A 22,950-nucleotide genomic window follows, 5' to 3' on the forward strand; every position below is an offset into this window, starting at 1 on the left:
TTTTTGCTAGCACCAAAAATATAATAATAGTATGATAATTGAGAATATTAAATGAGATTTGAGAATAATTAGTTATTCTATTTCTAAATTTGAATTATAAAGTTGGATGAGATCCTAACTGATTCTGTTTCAAATTGAGTTATAATATGATTCATAAATTTGAAAGATTCAAATTAAAATAGTAAGATATGATTCAAATTTGAATTGAGATTCAAATTTAAAATCAACAACAAATCTCATACTATATATAGGTATGCCAAGAGTAGAGGAAGATATGAGAAAGACAGAGAGAATAACAAGAGTTGTTATTCCTTTACCTCTACGCACATAAATGTATATGAGCCTAATTCTTAGAGAAGAATTTTATGGTGTGCAAAGAGTTGCAAGAGGTTTCTCAATTTAGATCAGATGTCCATTGGTCAAGGAATTGACAGTAAATGTTGGTCTCGGTGTGGATACGCATAGCGCCTTCGTATCATCGAAGGAGAAAAGGATTTTTACTAGCGTACTCAGGTATTTAAATCTGATCTACTACTATATTATACTATAGGAATAAAGTTTAAGCACAAAATAGATCTTTAAGGATTACTTTCTTTTCTTCCGCTGCGTGTTATGAACACATGGTAATCCTTCAGTATCCATGTTGAATCTTACTTAAATAATTAGTGAATAAATTAATTATTAATAAAAAAATTAGAAATATAATTTTTATAATTTAATATGATAGAACTAATTAAAACGAGAATTTTGATACTAATTTTAAAAAATTTGGTCCAAGATTGAGCCAAACGAACCGAACCGATCGAATCGAGTCCAAGCCCATAATTAATAAGAGTTTCAGCTGCTCTCCCATGTTTCATAATGAAACACACTAGGAATTGTTGAAGGAGAGCAAAGAACATGCAAAACTCTTAGAGGTGATTCAAATCTACGTAACTTTTGATCCGAAACTCCGATCCCTGCACCATTTGCGGCCAAGCGACCGCAACGTCGAGCTCTACAAAGTTCAGTCATTAATTAGGTATGAAATCCACTTTCATGTCTCAGATTCTTTCCTTCCCAATTTCTAAATTCAATTTATATCCATGTTGAATCTTGCTTAAAAAATTAGTAAATAAATTAATTATTAATAAAGAAAATTAGAAATATAATTTTTATAATTTAATATGATAGAGCTAATTAAAATAATAATTTTGACACTAATTTCAATAAATTAGGCTCAAAATTGAGCCAAACGGGTCGAACCGGTCAAATTAGGCCCAAAATGGACCCAAAGCCCAACCCAAACTCACAATTAATAAGAGTTTCAGCTGGTCTCCCTTTTTTCATAATGAAACACGCTGGGAATTGTTTAAGTAGGGCAAAGAACATGCAAAATTTTTGGTGGTGATTCAAATTCACGTAACTTTTGATCCGAAACTCTGATTGCTGCACTGTTTGCGGCTATGCGACCGCATCGTTAAGCTATACAAAATCCAGTCATTAATTAGGTATGGAATCCACTTTTCGGTTTTAGATTTTTTCCTTTCCAATTTTAAAATTCAACGTATATCCATGTTGAATCTTGCTTAAATAATTACTGAATAAATTAATTATTAATAAAAAAAATTAGAAATATAGTTTTTATAATTTAATATCATAGAGCTAATTAAAACAAGAATTTTGATACTAATTTTAAAAAATTTAGCCCAAAATTAAGTCAAAATAGACCTAACCCATCAAACCGGGCCCAAAATGGACCCAAGGCCCAACCCAAGCCAACAATTAATAAGAGTTTCAGATGCTCACCCCTGTTTCATAATGAAACACGCTGGGAATTGTTGAAGGAGAGCAAAGAACATGCAAAATTCTTGGTGGTGATTCAAACCTATGTAACTTTTAATCCGGAGTTCCGATCGCTGCACCGTTTACGGCCATGCAATTGCAGCGTCAAACTCTACAAAGTCTAATCATTAGTTAGGTATGGAACTACTTTTCAGTTCTAGATTCTTTCCTTCCTAATTTTGAAATTCAATGTGTATCCATGTTGAATCTTGCTTAATTTCGATGTTTTAGTTCAAATTAGCTTGTGGGTTTTGTTGGGTTTGACTCACTTGAGCTACGAGCAAGGTAAAAACCCTAACCCTCTTGTGAAATTGTGAGATTTTGAGTTTAAAGATTAATTATAGTGATATATGTTATTTAGATTGAATGTTGTTGGTAGAACATCAAATTGGAGGTCAAACTTGTGAAATTGAAGCTTTGGATCAATTTCTGGAAGCTAGGTTTCATTGATGAGGGGCGGTGGTTGATAGCTTGTGTTGCGGGGAACGCTTCAGGTGTTCCGAGTTTATCGAAAAATCGGTCAAGGTATGGTTTCTGTTTCTCATAGCTAAAATATAATGTGTCGTGAAAACTTAGCTATAGTTAGTTGAATCTTGTGTTTGATATATATTATGTTAATTAATGTGTTATGTTTGATTGATGATCATTGGTCATGAGGGAATTTGATGATGGTGGAAAGATGATATTTGAAGTGTATGATGATGTAGGTATTGATGAGTATGTATATTGTTATATTGAACTTGAATTGTTGGATATAATCATGATGATGTATATTAAAGATGTTGTGTTAAACTTGGGTTGTTGGATTAAAAACTTGATGGAGATGGTAAATTAGTGTATTGAGGAATGATGTGGTGTAGTTGAGTTTGGTTTTGAGCCACTATGGTAAGATTTGGTAAGTTTTAAAAGTTGAGGTTTGGCAAAATTCTGCATAATCTGATTTTCTAGTAGCAGTTTTGGATGCTTTTTGGTAATGATCTAACCATCAAAATTAGATGAAATTCTTGAATCTTTGTGATGTGTAGATCCATTCTAAAAAATTTGGTTAAATTTTAACGGTTGGATTAGGAGATATAAACTTTTGAAATTTGTTACTTTAAAATTGATTTTTTGCTGCTGCATAATCAAACCAGCAACTTTCCAAGCTTATATCTCCCAATCCTGATCATAATTTTGAGTGGGACCAAAACGACATTGAGACTGGGTTTATTTTCTTGTTTGTGTAGAAATTTCAGACTTTCACAAATTGTTTTGAAGAAGTTGTGCTTGTTTTAAAAATAGAGCTCTTAGCTATTTTGACAACAAAACTGGTTTTTGAAAGCAAGCTTGTAATTAGTATAACTCTCTCCAGAAAAAATGATTTTTCTATGGAACTTTGAGTGATTTAAAGCTTTATAAGTCTAGTTTATTTATGAAAAATTTCAGATACATCAAGTGAAAATATGATTTTTGGTGGATTTTCTAAGAACAGAGTAGCTTGCTGTCTTGGTGCAGAGCTTTCAAACTTGAAATTAGTTTTTGCTAGAGAAAATGTTTTTTTTTTTATTTTATTCAACTTAATTGTTTCAAATGGGTTTGGATCTATAAGATACTTCCGTTTTGGGTCTGGAGACGGAGAATTAGACTTGTAATCTTCTGTGGACGGATTTTTGGAAAAAATAAAGTGTGCGAAAATCATGATGAAGTTATCAATGATGACAAAATTGATAATCAATGATTGATAGTGAATGAATGAATGAATGAATGTAGTAAATGAATCATGGATGGAAAATGTTGGATGTGAGTATGCTTGTATTTTTTCTCTGGTTGTAAGGGTGACAGGGCACCAATACCCTCTAATAGTGACAGGGCACAGATACCCTCTAATGGCGATAGGACATAGATACCGTCTAATGGTGACAGAGCACGATTCTCTCTAATGATATTAAGGCACAATAGAAAGATTGTACCTGGGTTAGCTACCGGACACGTCGGGTTAGCTTGATAATCGACAGATGAGACTCATAAGCCAATAGGACAGGCATGCATTGTATGCATATATATGTTTGTTTGGTGTGTTTTATTTGGAATGCCTAATTGATTGCATCACTACTTGTTACTTGTTTATCTGCTGTGTATGCTTTCCTTGTATGTTATAATTGTGTTTGTAACAACTGTTTTCAGTGGCGGTTGGGAGGTTCGGAGGAGTTGGATAGGAGAGTTTTAGATAGAACGAAAACACTTAGTTTGTTGCCTAATTCAATTTTGTAGTTTAGTTATGTTATAAGGTTTCTTTTATATGTCGGAAATTCTAGGATTGCCTTCTGCTTACCCAGGACATTATATGTTAGATATGTAGGCACTGTTACCATGCTGAGAATCCCCGATTCTCATCCCATACTATATTGTTATTTTTTAAATGCAGGTTGAGAAGCACCACTCTGTATTCTGGAGAATCTGATGAAGCAAAGGACTCTTGGGACTCAGGGGCGTATTTTGTTTATATATGTATATAGATTCTCCACCTTGTATCTTATACTTGCTCCTCCTAGAGGTTGATTTGAAAAAATAGGTTTTGTAAACGGTATTGAGAGTCATGTTTGGGGATTCTCATGTATATATATATGTATATATATTTATATGCTCTATCCGGTTTTAACTTCGCGAGCCGGGTCAGAAGCCTTGCTATATATATCTTTGGAATTCTTCTCTCATACTTATCGTTTATGCGTATGTTGCGCTTTCGGTTTAACGCTTTTGTTCTACCCTTTCCTTCAAAAGCTCCTTGCTATAAAATTTCTTTCAACTATTATTATTTATATATTTTGATTTTAGAGGTCGTAATAACTCGCCACCTTAGTTTTATGACTTAAACATAAGACTCTGTGTGGTAGGGTATTACATTTTGCCACTATTCGAGGAGATCAGGTAACTGCTATAAAGTGTAATAAAGCAAGTTTGACCTTAAGGGATAAAGCCAATGATTCCACTGGAGTATTTTTGGTAGATTTGGACTCATGAGTTTAAGAAAATTCGAGACCAGAATCCAATTGAAATTTGAAGAACCTAGTTTAAGATTGCTACTCGTAAGTTTTGATCATCGTATGGATCTTGACCTTATTAATGAAGTAAGGTCAACAATCAATTTAGTTGAACAAGCAATAAAGCAAAGAGTTGCAAAGAGGTATAATACCAAAGTCATACTTATAAACAAGCTCATGTCGTCACCTCAGTATCTCAGGGAAAGTTAACCCCACTTGAAAAGGATCCCTTATGGTTAAAGAAAATCTAAGTAAAGGGGCATATAAGTTAAAAAACTTAAATGGTTTCGAGGTCCCAAAAAACATAGAATGCTATCTATCTCAAAAAGTGGTGTCTACCTCAAAATGTATTATTCTTAAAAAGTTATCGAAATAAAGGCACTCTTTTCCTATAAACTTATGTTTGTAATGAGGCCTAAATTCTATGTTTATTTGTACCTGACTTCGTTGGATAATTCAATTTAATATATCAAAGATTGTCAATTGCTCCATACATTAATGTTTATTATTGCCTATTTAATGTGCATAAATGTTAATGCCAGCATAACAAATATTTAAAATACATTCAATATCATTATCGGTACAACGGTAGTAACTAATATGAGTAAAATATTGTTTTTGTCCCCAACGTTTGGGGTAAGTCCCAAAGTTGTCCCTAACGTTTCAATCGTCCTATTTATGTCCCTAACGTTTTAAAACTGACTCAATGTTATCCTGCCGTTAGGGATCCGTTAACAGAATCGACGGCGGGACAAAATTGAGACGATTTTAAAACGTTAGGGACTTAAATAGGACGAAAACGTTGGGGACAAAAATGAGACATAGAAATAAATTTTAAATTTATCCTTCAATAATATCAATTTTTTACTATACATAGTATTCAATTATTTTTTAATCGCATCTAAGTAAATTACACTTAATCATATTACTTTCATTTTAAAGAAATTAATTTTTTTTATAATTTTACTCTTAAAAATTTTTACTTATCATGAAATAATGTTTGTAGAATGATTAGTATATAAACTTGCAGAAAAGAAAATATATATATATATAATAAAATATAAATTATACTTTTTGTCACTAATGTATCAAAATTCTTTAAAATTATAAAAAAATAAATTTATTTAAAATAAAAGTAATGTGATTAAGTGTAATTTATTTAGATGTAATTAAAAACAATTGAATACTATGTACTTAATATTATTAAAAGATAAAATTAAATTAAAATTTATTTTTATGTATCGTTTTTGTCTCTAACGTTTTCGTTATATTTAAGTCCCTAACGTTTCAAAATCGTCTCAATTTTGTTCCGCCGTCAATTCTGTTAACGGATCCCTAACGGCAGGACAACATTGAGTCAATTTTGAAATGTTAGGGACTTAAATAGGACGATTGAAACGTTAGAGATAACTTTGAGACTTACCCCAAACGTTGGAGACAAAAATGATACTTTACTCTAACTAATATTAATACCAAAAAAATGGTAGAAACTGCTGGTACAATGATAATTAAATGCATTTAATACTAATATTAGAAAAACGGTAGAAAGTAAAAGTGCATGTTGTAAACTTTAATGATAATAAAGTTTCAAGTGAACTTAGCCTAGTTATCTAAAGAAAAGTTCAAAACAGCTAAAAAGCTTCTCGAAAAAACAGGAAAAGAGCTTGTCTAAAAAACAAAAAAAATGGAAAAAGAACTTCTCAAAAAAAAAAAAAACTTGTTTACAAAGGCAAATAAAAATATTAAGTGCAAAAACTTAAATTACAAATAACTTAGAAAATTTTATGAAGATCTTTATAAGATCTTTATCACTTTTCCATTAACAATCTTCTTGAAAGTATTGACTTCGGAGACGTCCAAGTTAGGAGTTAAGAATTTCACTTGCTCACGCATGTTATGCTCAGATTCTCAACTTTTGTATCAAAAGAAGTCCCAAACTTTTTAACTTTTTTCCAAAGAGTGATATTATCCTCTTGAAGAGAGGCTAAAGATGCATTTAAGCATTGAATATGAGTGATGACATTATCAATGTCTTTGTCTTTTGCCACGAATTGAATGGAGATTTAAAATTTTCACCTCAGTATCCTTAACAAAGGTTGTTGAGCGAAGAAGCATCTTCTGAACTTGGGAAAAGATGTTTTTAAGGAGTATTTTGGTTAATCTTGATTTGGTGATCTCAGTTATAAGACATGAGTCCACGAACTTAAGAGAATGAAAGTCTTTCTCCAAAATGCAACCAAAGGAGGTCGGGAGAACGACCCAGATAGTTCATTAAAAAATTTATTGAGATGGTTCATAAATGCAACCAAAGTAAAAATCTATTCGCGCTTAGTTAGTTAAACTCGGATATTTTTGACAAAGTTGTTAAGTCAACAAACTCGAGTTTAGACACTGTTATGGATAAGAATGACATTTCGTGAATATGAATAAATGAGAAAACTACGGAATAAAAATGACATTTTGTGAATATAAATAAATCAGAAAACTATGTTACTAACTAACGGCTAAGTTATTAAGACTAATAAAATTATTAACTCACAAAATTGTCAGATCATAACATTAAAAATATACATTAAAAACAATAAATGGTTACTGTTACACCAAAAAAACAGAATAAAAGAAAAAAAACTCTTCCCTCTACATCTCTAACACCCAAAACACTATTGACTTAAACATCAGAATATTTTACAAGTTGTCCTCCTACCTAGTTTTAACATTGTCCAAGTTAAGATATCTGAATCTTATTAGCTCATGACCTCCACAAAAGGTACAAACACTATAACTTTCTTTTAACTGATTCCTAAATCTATTAGGCAAAGATCATGCCCAAAAAATTAGGCGACTAAAAGAAATTAAACAATGGGGAAATGCCGAAATGGTTTGGAGTTTGAATATTTTAGAAATAAACTGCTTCACGTAAAGTTTGGTGGATTTAAATGAGGCCCTTGGAAATCTCTAATCAATAATAAAAATTAAAATGGAACTCAGTACCGCGGCAGATTAGTCCTTGACCTGCCGGGTTGGAGAATACCGTGGGAAACCAAAAAAAAAATTAAAATTAAAATACAAATAGCAGACTTCTTTCACTTCGAGTTTTCTTTATGTCACATTTTACAAAAGAAAATCAAAATTCAGCAACACTAAATAATTTAGCTAATATTTTACATTGACAACAATACATAGATGAATGTGAAAACCTCAAACCTTTCGTTACTATGTTACTATCTGGATCTGTTCGAAACCAACAGAAATTAAGATTGCAAGACTAGGAAAACTTTTACTCCCAGGGACGGGAGCAAGCATATGAGCTCCCATTAGATGTTTCATGATTATGCAAATAATAATCTTAACACGCTGTCATGCTAAGCATACTTCGCCATATCCAATGAGAACGCGCCATATCAGGCTCCAGCTTGATTACTTAGCTTAAGAGTTAATTTTATGTTCATGGCTGCAAGCTCTGCTGCCAAGTATCTGAATACATACGGCATTGCAACTGCCTCCATGCCTTTACTTGTTTGGCATGCATCACACATGATCTTCTTAGGAGCTCTTCCAGGTGGAAGCCCCCCGATCGCCCGCACCGGCCGCTTTTGGGGTTGGATGAATACTGTTGTAAGCAAGCTTCCACAAAGGGAACATACATCAGCAATGTGATAGTCAGAACAGGTGTGCAACCTATCGTGCAAAAGATATGCAGCCCCATGCGCAAGTAGAGAGTCACGTTCCATTTCTCCAAATCGAACTCCCCCACCACGTTTTCGTCCTTTGATTGGCTGTTTAGTGAGCTGGTCAGTTGTTCCAGTAGATCGAACCTGTAAAGGAAAATGCATTTGGTGTTGCAAATCGAATGACAACAAAAGCTTTTGTAAGGTAGTAGCCAGTAACCAGTGTCCAAGAAGAAAAGCACATTGAATTACGTGTTTTACACACAAGTTTGAGACCACTCAAGAACCCTTTTTTTTTAATGCATTGGGTCAGATTCTTTGGGTTGAAATTTTCCAAACCAAAACCCAACTCATACATCGTTGGTTATAATTTTTTCAATGCCAACCAACACATATTTTGGGGATTGAGTTGGGTTGAAATGTTTTCTTTGACCAAAATAGGAAACAAAGTGAAATTTAGATAATGACTTTTCACATTTAAGTTCAATTAGACACACCACTTCAAAAGCTTTAAAACCAAAAATTGCAGGAATAAAAGGAGTAATTTGAAATGTTAATTTCTTTTCAAGTGAATCTTGCCAAGCTAGGAGAGAATATAGAAAACAATATGAAGCAGCATTGACAAAACAGAGGATTTGCTCACCTGATATTTGTCCGATACCATATGACGTAACCGCTGGTAATAAACAGGCCCAATAAAGATCTCACACGTTAATTCTGTTCCATAAACCCCACTATACAGAACCTCCAAACCATGATAATTGAATCCTTTTTTTCTTAGCATAAGACCAAGGTCATCGACAAGTGAACCTGATTTTGATTCAGACTCCCCATCATTTTTATTCACTGAACCACGAAATGGAGTTGCATCTACAAATTCTCCATGTAAGCTGCCTCCCTGAAAGAATTAGTTACACATTATAATTGATCTTTAAGGAAGCAGATGTGTAGAGCATCCAGAAGGTGACCAATATGCAAAAATGCTTGCAGAGCAGTCATTACATGATTCCCATCAAACATTCCATACAGAAAGTGTGTGATAATTTATACAATATCTTCGTGCTTATATCTTCATTTAAATGTTGTACCTTAGCAGCAACAGACTCCAAAAGCATTGCAATTGTCATTCTAGAAGGAAATGCATGCGGATTGATTATGAGATCTGGGCGCATCCCCGTAGTTCCACAAAATGGCATATCAATGTCTGGCCACAACTGAGAGCAAACACCTTTTTGCCCATGCCTACTACTAAATTTATCACCAATGATAGGATTCCGAGGCTGTCGGAACCGTATGTTGACCTGCTCCAGAAATTGAAAGCACAAGAAAAAGTTAACAGATTGAATTGAATAATAAAAATTGTAATAAATTTTTCCTTCTACAGCTTGTGCTGTATATATCTTGTAATACTACTTGAAATACACTACCAGGATTGGTTAGTGTAACTGCTACTATAAAACTTCTTCAGGAAAATAACATTCATTTATTTGTAAATTAGAGAACCTCTTCTGACAAATGAACTCTTCAAAGCGGTTCATGGATATTGACTGCTAAAAATATATATAATTTTAATGAATGATGTGGGAAACAATGTTCAAACTTCAGCACAATGGGTGAATGGCATTGATACTACTGTTCATGGATTAAACAACCCAATAGCATAGGTTATAGGGACCAATAAATATCTATTTAAGTTTATTATATCATAAATGTTTCAAAATTTAAACCTACTATCCGATTACACTAGGAAATATATGCAAAAGCATTGACTTGCCTTCTGAAGATCCTTCTTGTTTTTGACATCAACAGCAACATAATCAACATAAACAGGTTCCGTACCCTTCTTTCTTAAGGTTTGCACAGAACTCCTTTCTGTATTATAAATGCTACAGTAGGGTTCATCCGGTCGTATGAACTGGAAATCACAAATTAAGAGTAACAAAGTCGCAGTCAGGAGAAGAATGAGAGAAGGGTGTGCGTGCACACACACACACGCACGCGCACACACACAGATGAAAGCAAACCTGGCCAACATGTGGAAGGCCATCTGCATCAAGCATACAACCAAATTTGTTTATGTTGCTTCTTCTGAACATTCTTGGGGTTTGACTTGACTTGCCTGACTTTCTACCACCCATTTGAGTCAGGTCAATAGTTTCAGTCTGCCATAATATTCAATAAAGCAAATTAACAATCATAATAACATGAAACATTGCCTAAGAGTCAAAACTTGCAACTGAAAAATTTAATATAGGTGGATTACAATATAAAAGAAAATGGAATTAGAGATGCATATAAAAACAGTGTTATGGCAAATTTACAATCAGAATTTGTGGCAAGAAACATTATCTACAGTCAAAGCAAACAACTGAAATATCAATACTTGGACTACACCACCATAATAGGACATGGAGGTACAGAAGCAAACACAGATCAGTGTATGCAGTAGATTACCGATGTCATCTAGTCACAAGAAATGTGCTAGTTTGAAGACTCCAGAAAGAGCATAATAGCAAGGTACTCTATAAGTGAGTATTTGGCCTTTTAGGCCAGACCATGAGAGACTATACTGTTGGAAATGCAGAATATATCTACAAATAGACCAATGGTCAAGGATTCATGAGTTGCCGCTGGGTGTTTAGGGTTAAGAGTGTGTGACGGTGAGGAGCAGGAGCCAGGGACTGGAGTGGGGAACAAAACCATAAAAAATACGATCACACTTCAGCACCACCACTAAAACTTGTACTACATGAGGTCGGCAATGAATCAAACATTATAATGTACTCTGCTGATTATACCTCCATGATATATATATATATATATATATATCTAGAGAGAGAGAGAGAGAGAGAGAGAGAGAGAGAGAGAGAGAGAGAGAGAGAGCAGCAGCAGCAGCAATGAAGTTTCAAACAGAAGAAACTTGATTGAGTATAAACTGCTAAAACTTCAAAAACCCAATCATAATGTCATGCGAATAGTGATGTGAGAAATAAACAGTAACACATCAAAATCAAGAAAACGTAACTAGTTTGTCATATATCAAACCTGATATATTTGTCCGTGAAACATCCCACGTTCCACTGATGACTTGTTTAAAATCATGGCATCCTCCATATCATATCTGTGAGCCGTTTATAGATTAACAAATATGTTTATAAATATAAAAGGTTAAATTACAGTTGCTTTGCTCTAAAGCAGTTACCCTGTATATGCCAGAACTGCAACTATTGCATTTGTTCCTGTTGGAAATTCGTCAATGCAATACTTGGTATATGCACCTGTGCGCACAATGGGACTCTGGGGAGTCTGAAAATAACCACAAAATATTCAACTTATAAGAGGAAAGCAAAATATTATAAAATAATGATATGTGAGATGCAAGGGCAGTAATTAACTACAAAACCAAACATTAGGGAGGCTCCACATTTTTATCTGGAACAGTGGGTATCTGCAATCTATAAACATAAAACATAGCAAATTTGAGCAAACCTGAAGGTGATACAATTTTTGATCTGCACGATGTTGAATGGCTTGTGAAGAGAATGCCATTGTTTGCTTTGCCATCTACAATGAAAGCAACAACAATCTGAAAACATCTGTTGATCAAGCAGTCTTACAGTCTTAAACACACCAAGACAAATACCTGACACTGGTACATATTTCTTGGGCTCTGATTATGATCTGACCAAGGAGTAAGATTAGCCACTACGCTAAGCATTCCTGTCGGATGAATTTCCTCATGAGTTGCAGGGAATGAACTTTTCCTTCCTCCATCTCCTCCGTCAGGACATCTTATCTCCATAAAAACCTGACAAGGAATATAAAAAGGTGCAACTCAGATTGGATAGATCCTGTGTGAAAATAGTCATCTCAATAAAGATAGCTTTAGTTCTTCAGTTCCAAAAAAGAATTCAAACGTTAAACAACTCTCAGCTGGTGAGTTCGGCTACATGGATTAATCATTGCCAAAGTACTGTTATAAAATATAAACCACACTGAAATTTTAAAAACTCTTCTAGTAATTTGCCCCAAGGTCTCCCTTTGCTTCTAGCTACAAAACTACCCTCCATCTAATCCACTCTCCTAAGTGGATCCTTGGCAAAACTTCTCCGAGCATGTCCTTCATACCACCTAAGATGAGATTTTATCATCTTCTCATTAATTGGTGCTATGTGAAATATTTCTCTACTGCAATCGTTCCTAATCTTATTTAGTCTAGTGTGTCAATTCATCCATTTAAGCAACCTTGGCTTAATCCAAATAATGTTAAACAGAGAAAAAAAAATACTTTTACCTGTTCAAATGGCCCAATAAGTTCGATGTTTTCACTTCCATCTGAAGGAAATGATATATTTCTCACTGGCCGAACAAACCTTGAGGGGGATGTGAACAGGTATAGACCAGGATATGCTCCACCCATGCTCAATGGAACATAACCCACTTCCAGATGATCAGGAATCTGCAACACATAATATTTAAGTCAATATGAAAAAGATATATCATACAGTAAACAAACACAATATGATTTTTAAAAAAAAAAATACCACTGGAGCAGATGAAACTTTTAATCGTCTTATGTGAGCCACAACTTTCTCAACTTCACTGGAAGGTATACCACCAACAATACAACCATCTAAAAGAACAGTTAGTAATTCAGGTGGGCCAGGAAGAACTAGCTTTGGTAAAGATGGTATCATTCCAACCTCAGTTAAAACATCCAGGATATCTTTTTTTATACTAAAATAGTCTTTAATCGTTCCTTGAGATTTGATGAATGAAGTAATCCCTGACAAAAGAGACGAGAAAAATTACTGAACTTAAATTGTCTCTAAAGATAAGTGATGAAACACTTTATTTAACCAATAGATATTACCACATAATTTAATTGTCTGTTTCTGTAGTAATACTTTTCCATTCAGAGAGTCAAACCATAGACCTTCCTTAAAGGGAACAAGTGGTTGACCACTTGTACAAACCAAGCATTGGTAGAGTTCTTATGATATTTTATATGGTGAATTTTGCCATACATTTTTATATATTAGCCTTCTGGAACACCTTAAGTGTTGAAGGTAAAATCCTAAAGTACCATCTCACTTGAACAGTTGAATAACAGCTATTAATTAATCCAGAGAAATATAACACAACACTTATTGTGAACACCCTTACAGAAACAGAGGGTGATGCAATATGAAAATTGTTAACAGAAACCAATGGAATATACTGCAGCATACTAGAGTTTTATGATGTAGGGTTACACTACAGCAAATGGAAATAATAAACGACTGTATCTTAGGTGACAAAATTTGATGCAAAATATGGTACAAATATGGATAGGTACACTAACATAATACATCACTATCAGGATAAGGTAACAAATAACTTACTGCAAGTGGATGTCATGTGGTTTAACAATCCACAGGGCTCTCCATCAGGAGTGTGCACAGGGCAAAGAAAACCCCAAGATCTATTGCAAGAAAAACATCTCATAAATAATAGATACAATCAGGTGCATATTATAACAAGAATATGTAATACGCTGAATTACTAATTAAGTAAAAATGTACTTACTCAGGCAAAAGCTTCCTGACAGTTGTAGTACGTAGCCCAGCAAATGAGGCCCCTCGATGAACAGCACGAAAATGTGAAAGAAAACGTAAGAAGTTCAACCTTTCAGCCTGAACTGTATAGCCTGCCCTCTGATCAAGCAAATATAACCAAATGAATTTTAAAGGGCATCATGCTAACATAAAGAAAGATATATAAAGCAATCAACCAATTATATTGTCATAATTGAATTTTGATTGGGAACAATAATTTTATTAAGATGAAGAGAATATTGATACAAGATATGACAGCAAGATATCTTCTTACCAAGAAGAGAACAAACCAAGAAACACATTATTAATGACACATAACTTTTCAATCCCTTACCATATCCAAGACAGGTATTCCTCTAGAATGATAAGGATTTTTTTTAATGGAAAAAGAAATTGTATTACAAAAGTGGATGAGACTTACACAGATACAAAAGGATGTAATTAACACCTAGAGGGATTTGCCATAGAACAATGCAAGATGCTCCCTTTGCATACCAGTTAGTGAAACACCCTTAAACAGACTATGGCAGTTCTTGCAAAATTCTCTAAGCGATCGCCAATATATTTGACAACTATGGTTGCAAGGCACACCCACCCAACATTCACCAACATACCAGATAAAGTATTCATAAAATGTTAGCCACAAAACAATACAAAAATAGATGTGGTATCAATTCTGATTCTGAACTTGTCCAGCATATAACTAACTTTGACAGAGATAACCTTGTGTATCATAAACTTGCAACATGTAAGAAATTAATTCAGTTAAGCAGAATTGTTCAAACAAAGAAGTCAACCCTAGGGTGTGTTTGGGTGGTGGGTAAAATGGGTGAGCTCATGTATGAAATTTTCCACCCATTTTCACCTAATCACCTCTCAACCAAGCATACTCACAAAAAGAACTTTTGATTTCCAAATAGGTGTATCAAGGTGGAAAAAGGCTGTACCAAAGGAATGAATAAGATTTGCAATAAGGAAACATAACATTTCTGATGGAAGATTTCATCCCAAGCTTGTAGCTTAACAATTAAGGATATAGGTATGCTTCAAGGTATGATGACATCCACATAATGTGTATTTCATCCAATCACCTATATTTCTCTGCAAATGCTAATGATACATTAAACTTATGGGCAGCTATTGTTCTCACTAGTGATCCTGCCCTGTCATACACATGTATCATCCAAAAAAACAGTGGGGTTTATCTGCCACAGACATAATCTTTTCAAGGTGTTCACTGCCAACCATTGGTAAATAGGACCCTTTACAGACCATTTTCTACTGCTAAGAAAATAGGGTTTCATCTCACAAGTCCAAAAATGGGCCTAGGGTTTGCAACTCCAATTTCACCATTTTCCACACCAATCTTCCCAACTGTCAGGGCATGATCCACCCAGAAAAGGAATCAAGCCCATTTGAACAGAGTTTCCCTAACATGTTGACAGCAATCTCATATAAGTACTAGGAAAATGTTCTGCAGCAGCAGTCTCAGCTAGCTCCTCAATGGCAATTGTACAGCGGTAGTACTGGTTTATGCTTGCCAACCACCCACCAGCCACTGCATGTATAGCAAAACCTAGGTCCAACCACTTTAACAGTGAAAGCATGGTTGGCCTTCCTGAAACCCTGCACAGCACATCATCTTATTATCCCATCATGATCTCTTCTTTCTTCTCTATGCATTCCAGCCTCAGTTTACTGCCTTAAAGAAAAATTTACTATCCACCTCTGAATTCAGTTGTATCATTCAATTTCCCTTGGGCTTTATTCCCTGGGCATGTTTTCTTCCATCTCCCACATTGTTTCTAGAAAAATAACAGTTATTATATCCCAGAGCATTCTTCAACATTAATGTTTCCCTCTTTTAGAATCGCTTTATATCTCACCAATTGAAGAAGCCACATCCTTTAACTAGAATAGAGCTTCAGGGGGATGAAATGACTTCATGTCTTACCTGTTCACTTGAACAACTCATGAAAACACCCTCCAAATATATCTTCTAAATCACTAGTAGTAGCCCTATATAAGTCTCAACCATATATTCTTAGCAAATCCTTCTTGCACCCAGCATAGCAATATCTCATGGATTTTGGACTATCAAATTTTGAGACCTAAAGCATAACTCCTAAGCTTGGACCACTTAGGATTCTGAATGTAAGACACCTGCCATTCAAGCCAAGTATTGTTGAACCTCCAAGGTCTCTGGCAGCAACAAGTCACTCTCCATGTTGTACGCTCTTGCTGAAATGCCATTCCACCCTATTCAGCTCACCCACCTGTAAGCATCAGCACCCACTCAAAAACAAAGGCATCTCAACCCTTCTCCATTGCTCATTATTTTCCTTCCATGTTCAACACTCTGAATTTTCCTTTACAGAACCCAATTTTGAATTAGATAGACTCTTGAATGAAACTCAAGACTGTGTCCCACTTATCGTATAATTCTTGGACATTGTCCTTCACTAATATCCCAAACCTCCAAGATTTGGCAATGATCAACCTTGGCTAACCCTTGTCTGCTAAGTGACTCGAATATAGTAGGCGACTTTACATGGACTCCGACTTTGCTTCTATTCTCATTCCAACATATATTCCTCCCCAGCTCAAGTTGCTTTAACACCAGCTGATAGACTGATTCAAAGAATAACAAAATCCCAAGTATGTTTGACTTCACAACAAGAATATAATTGTACAAACATGTTCAAGAAATCCATTCCTCTCCTAGTTGCTGACTTCCTAATTTCTAAACTGATGATTTCTGCACCTCTAACACCATCATTATCGTTGGCTACTAAGAGCTACTCTAATACTTATCTATCAAGACCTGTTAATTATAGGCCCAGTTCCTATTAGTATCTGATACTTTAAAGAGTAGAAATATCGAACACTAAGCCTTCACATGGAGGATACAATCCAATTATATTGACATGTGAAGAAATACAAAGAATAATTTAGGTACATCTCTTACAGTTTGCAAACACAAGCACCGGCATAATTTAACTGAGAACTGGCAAGTGCATACCTGCTGCAGATCTAGACCCGTCTGTGTGTTTAATCTTCCAGTTTTCAACATATTTTCAATGGTTGTACCTATATGCCTTGGTGGATTTTTCTCAAAAAGATTTTTTACTTGCCTAACTGCAAAACAAAGAGGCAAACAATGTAAAGAAAAGATCATGACAAATATCATCAATTTAGACATCACGTAGAAGCTTAAAGACTACAGGGTGCATTGAATAATAAGGGGAGGCCAGTAAATCATTTATTAATATTGTAAGTTAGTATAATCTAGAGATATTCAGTTAGTTAGAATAGCTGATCCAGCAAGGAAAGGACAGCTGTAGTTAGCTACAGTTGTCATAACTAACTTATGCATGAAAAGGCAATTATGCCCTTCGTATTAGCTTGCACCACAAGCTATCTTCTCTCTGTATATAAGCACCAATTGGTGCTAAGCTCAATAATAATATTGGAGTACATGATTCAGTTCAATCTCTCTTCTCTCTAAATTCTTTGAACTATCTCTTCTCTATTATTTATGAGGTCTCATGAATATTCCACAAAAAGTCGAGTACAAAGATATTAGCAGATGCCAACAGAAGGGGGAGGAGCAGAGAATTAATCATCGAAAATAACATTGCAAGAGGAAACAAAGATAATACATACTGTTGCCGATATCAAAGTTCTTGCTTTTTTCCTTGATCTCATCTTGAACAAGCTTTTTTCCTCTTTGCAGCCAATCTTCCAGTTTTTCCTAATATCAAAAATAATAATAAAAACCGGTGAGGAAAAAAGCTTAAACATCAACCTCTTATTTTTGTTTGTTTGTGTAAAAGTGATAAGACAGCAGAAAAAGACTTTTAGAAAGGATCCTTCTAATAATAAAACAAGACAAATATGGGGATTAATATATTACAGAAAAGGGGTTCAAAGCTTTCCACCTTAAGATAAAGTGTAATCAGATGGCCAGGGAGTAAAACCTCCTGATTTTGCAAGGAATCAGGGTTGTCAGGTACTGATGTCTGATCTATAAGTGAGAAAAGTTTCTGCAACATGAAGCTAAATGGAGAAGGAAAATAGAAGCTAAAATGAGAAAATAATAAATAGATCTCTAAAAATAGATAGTTAAAAAAGTAGAATAGAGGAACCAGAAAAGAAACCATATATAATCTCAATATATAAGACTTTGAAAAGAATACTACTGCTTGTGTCTCAAAAACAAAAACAAAAACAAAACAAAACAAAAAAATGTTTTTTTCAACTTTTTTGTAAAAGGTTGTGGGAATAAGTTTTAGACAAATCAATTTTCAACTTTTCAAATTAAATTGTGAAATAACTCTCCGAAACACGCACACAAGACTCACAACAGATATCTTATATAGAAGGCCAGTCTGGTGATGCACACAAGCATCCCACATTACACTTGGTCTCGGGGACGGCCCACTGCACCGCCGTACAGATCCAAAGGGTACATAGGTAGCCTAATCTGCATCAGTGGCTAATTCCACTGCTTGAAATCATGACCTTGGGTTACATTTGAATACTGTCTCTAAGACAGAAATAAAAAGATAAAAGATGCATAAACTCGTTTGGTTGTAGAGCTAGAGACAGACAATTTTCCTGTCTCAAGATAAAAACATTAATGTATTTTTCTGTATTTCATAGAAGTGAGGACAGAATATATACGTCTTTGTCTCTGTCTCTATCAATTGTCTCTATATTTCTATCTCAGACAATATCCAAAAGCGGGATAAAGGTTACAAGGAGACAACTAAATTATTACTCTAAGGCTGCCCTTCACAGCAAATATGTTATATTCATAAGAAAAAAGAAGTGCTCACTATGCAAAATAACCAAATAGAAGGAGAAAAGGAGCTAACATTAGCAGATTGAATTTGTCAAAATTATTCTCCAGATGAACAAATATGTAGTCCATTAAAACAGCATCAGCCACCTGGCATTGAAGGAAATTCATGAAATCAACAAACACAAATATAAGGTAAAAAGAACCTCTTCTTCAAAAAAAATAAATAATACATACAACAGGATAGCTGTCATTTTCAAGTCCAGTCATAATAGGCCGGAAATTCTCTCCTGAATTTAAAACTCAGAAAATTAGTATAGAAGTATGCAAATTCAGAGACAATAGGGTCTTCAAGAGAACCGCATTATGTACCAATATACTCTAGACATTGAAGGCGAGTGAAAAGAGACAAATCTCGAACTTCATCTAAAATTATTTTTGCCCTTTCACCGACAAGGTGAGTCCCAACAGTACCCTTTCCCTTTCCGTACTTCTCATTATAGCAGCTTGTCAAATTTAAATAAATTTCACGGTCTGTGGTGTCAATGAGGGCCTGTTACAAAAAGATCAGTTCTGTTGTAAACATATATGTATTAGCAAACCAAATATAGAACAAGGAAAATGGGATAACAGAAACTGTAGAATTCCATCTCATTGAAAAATTTCAAGCCAAAATTTACAGTAATTTAACAGAATCAGAACGTGTTACCTTTAAAACAATGCCCACAGGAAGCAAGTATTCCCTTCCTTTCATCCTGCAAAATGATATTACAATAAAAGTGTCTTTAAAATTTTAAATTCAAAATCATCAAAACTTTCTTAAGATGCAAGTCAAAGAATGTGAACGAAACAAAGAATTTTTTAAAAAGGAAGTAGCAACCAAAGACTTCTTACCAGAATCCTATTCTTGCACTCCCGTTACGAAGATAATACAATTTTACTGTTACTGATGATTGATCTGCTCTTACACACCTGAATAATTTATTAAAAAAGAAGTTATAAACGATTCAGATATTGGGAGTTAAACATTAAAAAAGTTTATTTTCGGAGTTTTTGGACACAAAAAATAAAACAGTAAAGAAATCAAAAAGACAAACTTCCATTTTATCTTCAGTTGAAACATCATAAAGAAAGCAAAGAAACATGCAAATACTTTCCCTAAACCCTTTACTATTCCTGCTCTCCCATTTTAATCCCTTTGGTCATAAAAGTCAAAATTGTAAGAGGATAAAAATCTATAGGTGAAGCATTGCACACCTAGTAAAACATTTAAATACACAACTAAGGCTTGACCCACTAGGTGGGATTTGGTACATGATCAAACGATATTAAATTGTTATAGTGCTAACGGACTAAATGAGATACAATATAGAAAAGTTCAAGGAAAGGTCAAACAAACAAAATCATTAGTTGCAATGCCATGGCATTATCATATATAATACTAATACGAAATGCACGGTAGACTATACGGAAAAGTACAGTAACATTAACGGCAACAATCTTTGAAATGAAAATATGTATGTACCTGTTCTTCATAAAAGGAGATATATGTAAACAACAGGATACAATGTAATTTTGTTCTTTAAAGTAGAAATAAATGCGAAGATATAACAAACCTTATTACAACAGCTTTATCGGTATATCCCTCTCGCCGGTCGCTAAATGAATTCCGCACCATACTCATTGGCTACAACATTTAAGAAACAAGTAATGAAATCAATAAATCTATGATATGGGATCGAGAAATCCATGAATAGCCTTCAAAGCTGCTTGGTCCCAATAGTCCCATTACATGTTCCTGGACTAGCATAACACATTTTAACTCATACAGAAACAAGATAGCTCAGGCTCACTTGCAATAAAGGAAGTGCATAAGACAAAAAAGATTGCTTACATAGTTGCGTTTTGGCATAATTAATAGACGAATAACTCTCTCAAGGCCATTCAAAATGAAGTAACTGAAAAGATAAGGTGTTTGATCAAGGAATCATCAGTCATATTGTCAGGTGGATAAACAAGCAACCTAGGAATGCTTATAAGACAACAAAATAAGAATATGACGGCTTATATCAGCTTTCCAAATAGAGCTGCTATGGTGATTCAGCACCAACTCACTGACTTTAGTCTATATTAAATTTATAATAACAACATTTCATCCATTATTATTAATTAGCAGATTTTCTCGAAAAGGTTTAAATATCATAAGCTTTTATATAAGCATTAACCAAAACGAAGTACTTCAAAAATAAACACCAAGGAGAAAGAGAGAAAATAAATAATAAATCTAGACCATCAACATAAGAACTCAAACAACTCATCCAAACGAGAATATAGTATACCCCTAAGTTAGGAGCATATATTATCCCTGTAATTGAAAACATTGTACAAACCAATGTTAAGCTGCACAGAAAAGGTTAGACTACTTACCCACCCATTTCTGAAGCCTCTTCCTTGCAGGACACCAGCTTTTTTTCATTAGCATCTCTCAATCTGCATTTCTTTGACTGCACAGAATCCATCATATTCATAATATTACTAGTTATGCAACAGCAAATTTCCTGCAACTTCCACTATAGTTCCTTGCACAGCAACACTCTAAAAACCAAACTTATATGCACATGTACAACTTTTTTTCAAGAACGTGTTCGTGCTTATGTGTTAGTGCAGTTCTCAAAACTCAAGAACCCAATCTTAAAGCAAACAATAACCAATCTACCTTTAGCATTATGGGAAGCTCTCCAAAACTAACATGTTCTCTTACAACATTTGGGCTATCATTATATTGAAAGCATACATCCAACATGAACTTCCCTGTATAAGAAATTCCAGCTTGTCTACACTGTTCAAAAGAAAGAAAAATTGCACATACTGAGTCATTCACTGAACATAAAGGACAACAACTTAAAAAAACAATCTGCATAGCAAGAGAAAGAATAAAAGTTCGAAAAACTTGCTTCAAATGGATACAAAGGAGCCCACATTGTCCTTGAAATTCGCTCCTTCGCAGGCTCATTCACCGACGCATTATCCAACGAGAGTACGAAACGTTAAAGAATAGAATAATAAAAAAAAAAACATTCTTTTTAGCAGAAAGTGAAAATTGCAATGGTTAGTGCTGAAAACCGACAACTGAAAAATAGAAATTGCATGAGTTTAGAGCTAAAATATTAGGTGAAACAGGAACGAACAGAAAAATTGAAATATATAATAGAAAAGGATATCTCTAAGCTTTGTGGAAGTGAAAGAGTCGAAAATTTCGACGGGCTTGATGTGTCTGAGCATGGTATCCAAGCCGGTGTCAATCATGTGATCGAAGGACTCTATGTGAGGCTTGAAGAGCTCTCGCAGTGCCCCGAAGTCCGGATTCGAACCCGGTTTAGCCGCCATATTCCTCGCTGCTGAACCGAACGATGTAAGAACTTAGTGGAGGTGGCGGCGGAGTGCTGCGGTGGGAGAGTTGAAGAGAGAGAAGATTGACAATGATGAAGCGGCTGCCAGAGAAGAAAGGAGAGCAAAGGACGCAAAAATATGTTGAAGGGGACGAGAAGGGTTTTGCTGATCATTAAACATAAATTGTCTCAATTTTTTTTTTTTTTTAGCCAATTGTTTTAGGAGAATTATTTCAATGAATTGGAGAAAGAAAAATGCTAAGTCATCATAATTTATTAATTTTGGCTATTATTTAGTTATAAAATCAATTTTTTAGTTTAATAATTTAATAACATATTTTAGTTTATATTTTTAAATATTAATAATTAATTAATAATAAAAAATAATAAATTCTTATACATCTAATTTTTTTTAATAAATAAATTAACCTTATTGATTTTACAAAAACAACTTTACTATGTTATAATTATTTGAGTAATTTTAATTTTTAAAAAATAACAAATAAATATTCAAAATTTTTACGTTCCTTAATTTTCTTGACTTTAATTACTTAGGATGTATTTGGATAAAGAAAACATTTTTAATTTTTAAATTTTTTATTTTTCAAAATCGTGTTTGTTTTATTCACTTTTTCTATTTTTAAAAAA

At 34.1% G+C, this 22,950-nt stretch overlaps 1 protein-coding gene and 1 long non-coding RNA gene across 2 annotated transcripts; one reads left to right on the forward strand and one right to left on the reverse strand.

Moving 5' to 3' along the window:
• Positions 1-1,664: 1,664 nt before the first annotated feature.
• On the forward strand, positions 1,665-4,517 carry LOC112707633 (uncharacterized). Its single transcript, XR_003156113.2, has 4 exons — positions 1,665-1,960; positions 2,056-2,109; positions 2,186-2,349; positions 4,229-4,517. It is a non-coding gene; the product is annotated as an uncharacterized lncRNA (long non-coding RNA).
• Positions 4,518-7,879: 3,362 nt separating this feature from the next.
• LOC112707634 (DNA-directed RNA polymerase I subunit 2) lies at positions 7,880-22,567 on the reverse strand. Its single transcript, XM_025759460.3, has 27 exons — positions 22,135-22,567; positions 21,868-21,950; positions 21,630-21,752; positions 21,341-21,417; positions 20,808-20,871; positions 20,530-20,600; positions 19,808-19,885; positions 19,623-19,668; positions 19,286-19,466; positions 19,151-19,203; positions 18,990-19,063; positions 18,051-18,168; positions 17,776-17,863; positions 17,132-17,247; positions 14,081-14,208; positions 13,897-13,976; positions 13,057-13,298; positions 12,807-12,971; positions 12,156-12,320; positions 12,002-12,076; positions 11,715-11,818; positions 11,558-11,633; positions 10,537-10,674; positions 10,287-10,427; positions 9,601-9,813; positions 9,156-9,410; positions 7,880-8,659 (listed from the first exon to the last, which is right to left on the reverse strand). Exons 1-27 carry the CDS (start codon positions 22,298-22,300, stop codon positions 8,246-8,248), a joined length of 3,534 nt encoding a protein of 1,177 aa, XP_025615245.1. The 5' UTR covers positions 22,301-22,567; the 3' UTR covers positions 7,880-8,245.
• Positions 22,568-22,950: the final 383 nt, after the last annotated feature.

Source organism: Arachis hypogaea, chromosome 8 (genome assembly GCF_003086295.3).
Source record: "Arachis hypogaea cultivar Tifrunner chromosome 8, arahy.Tifrunner.gnm2.J5K5, whole genome shotgun sequence".
NCBI classification, from domain to species: Eukaryota; Viridiplantae; Streptophyta; class Magnoliopsida; order Fabales; family Fabaceae; genus Arachis; species Arachis hypogaea.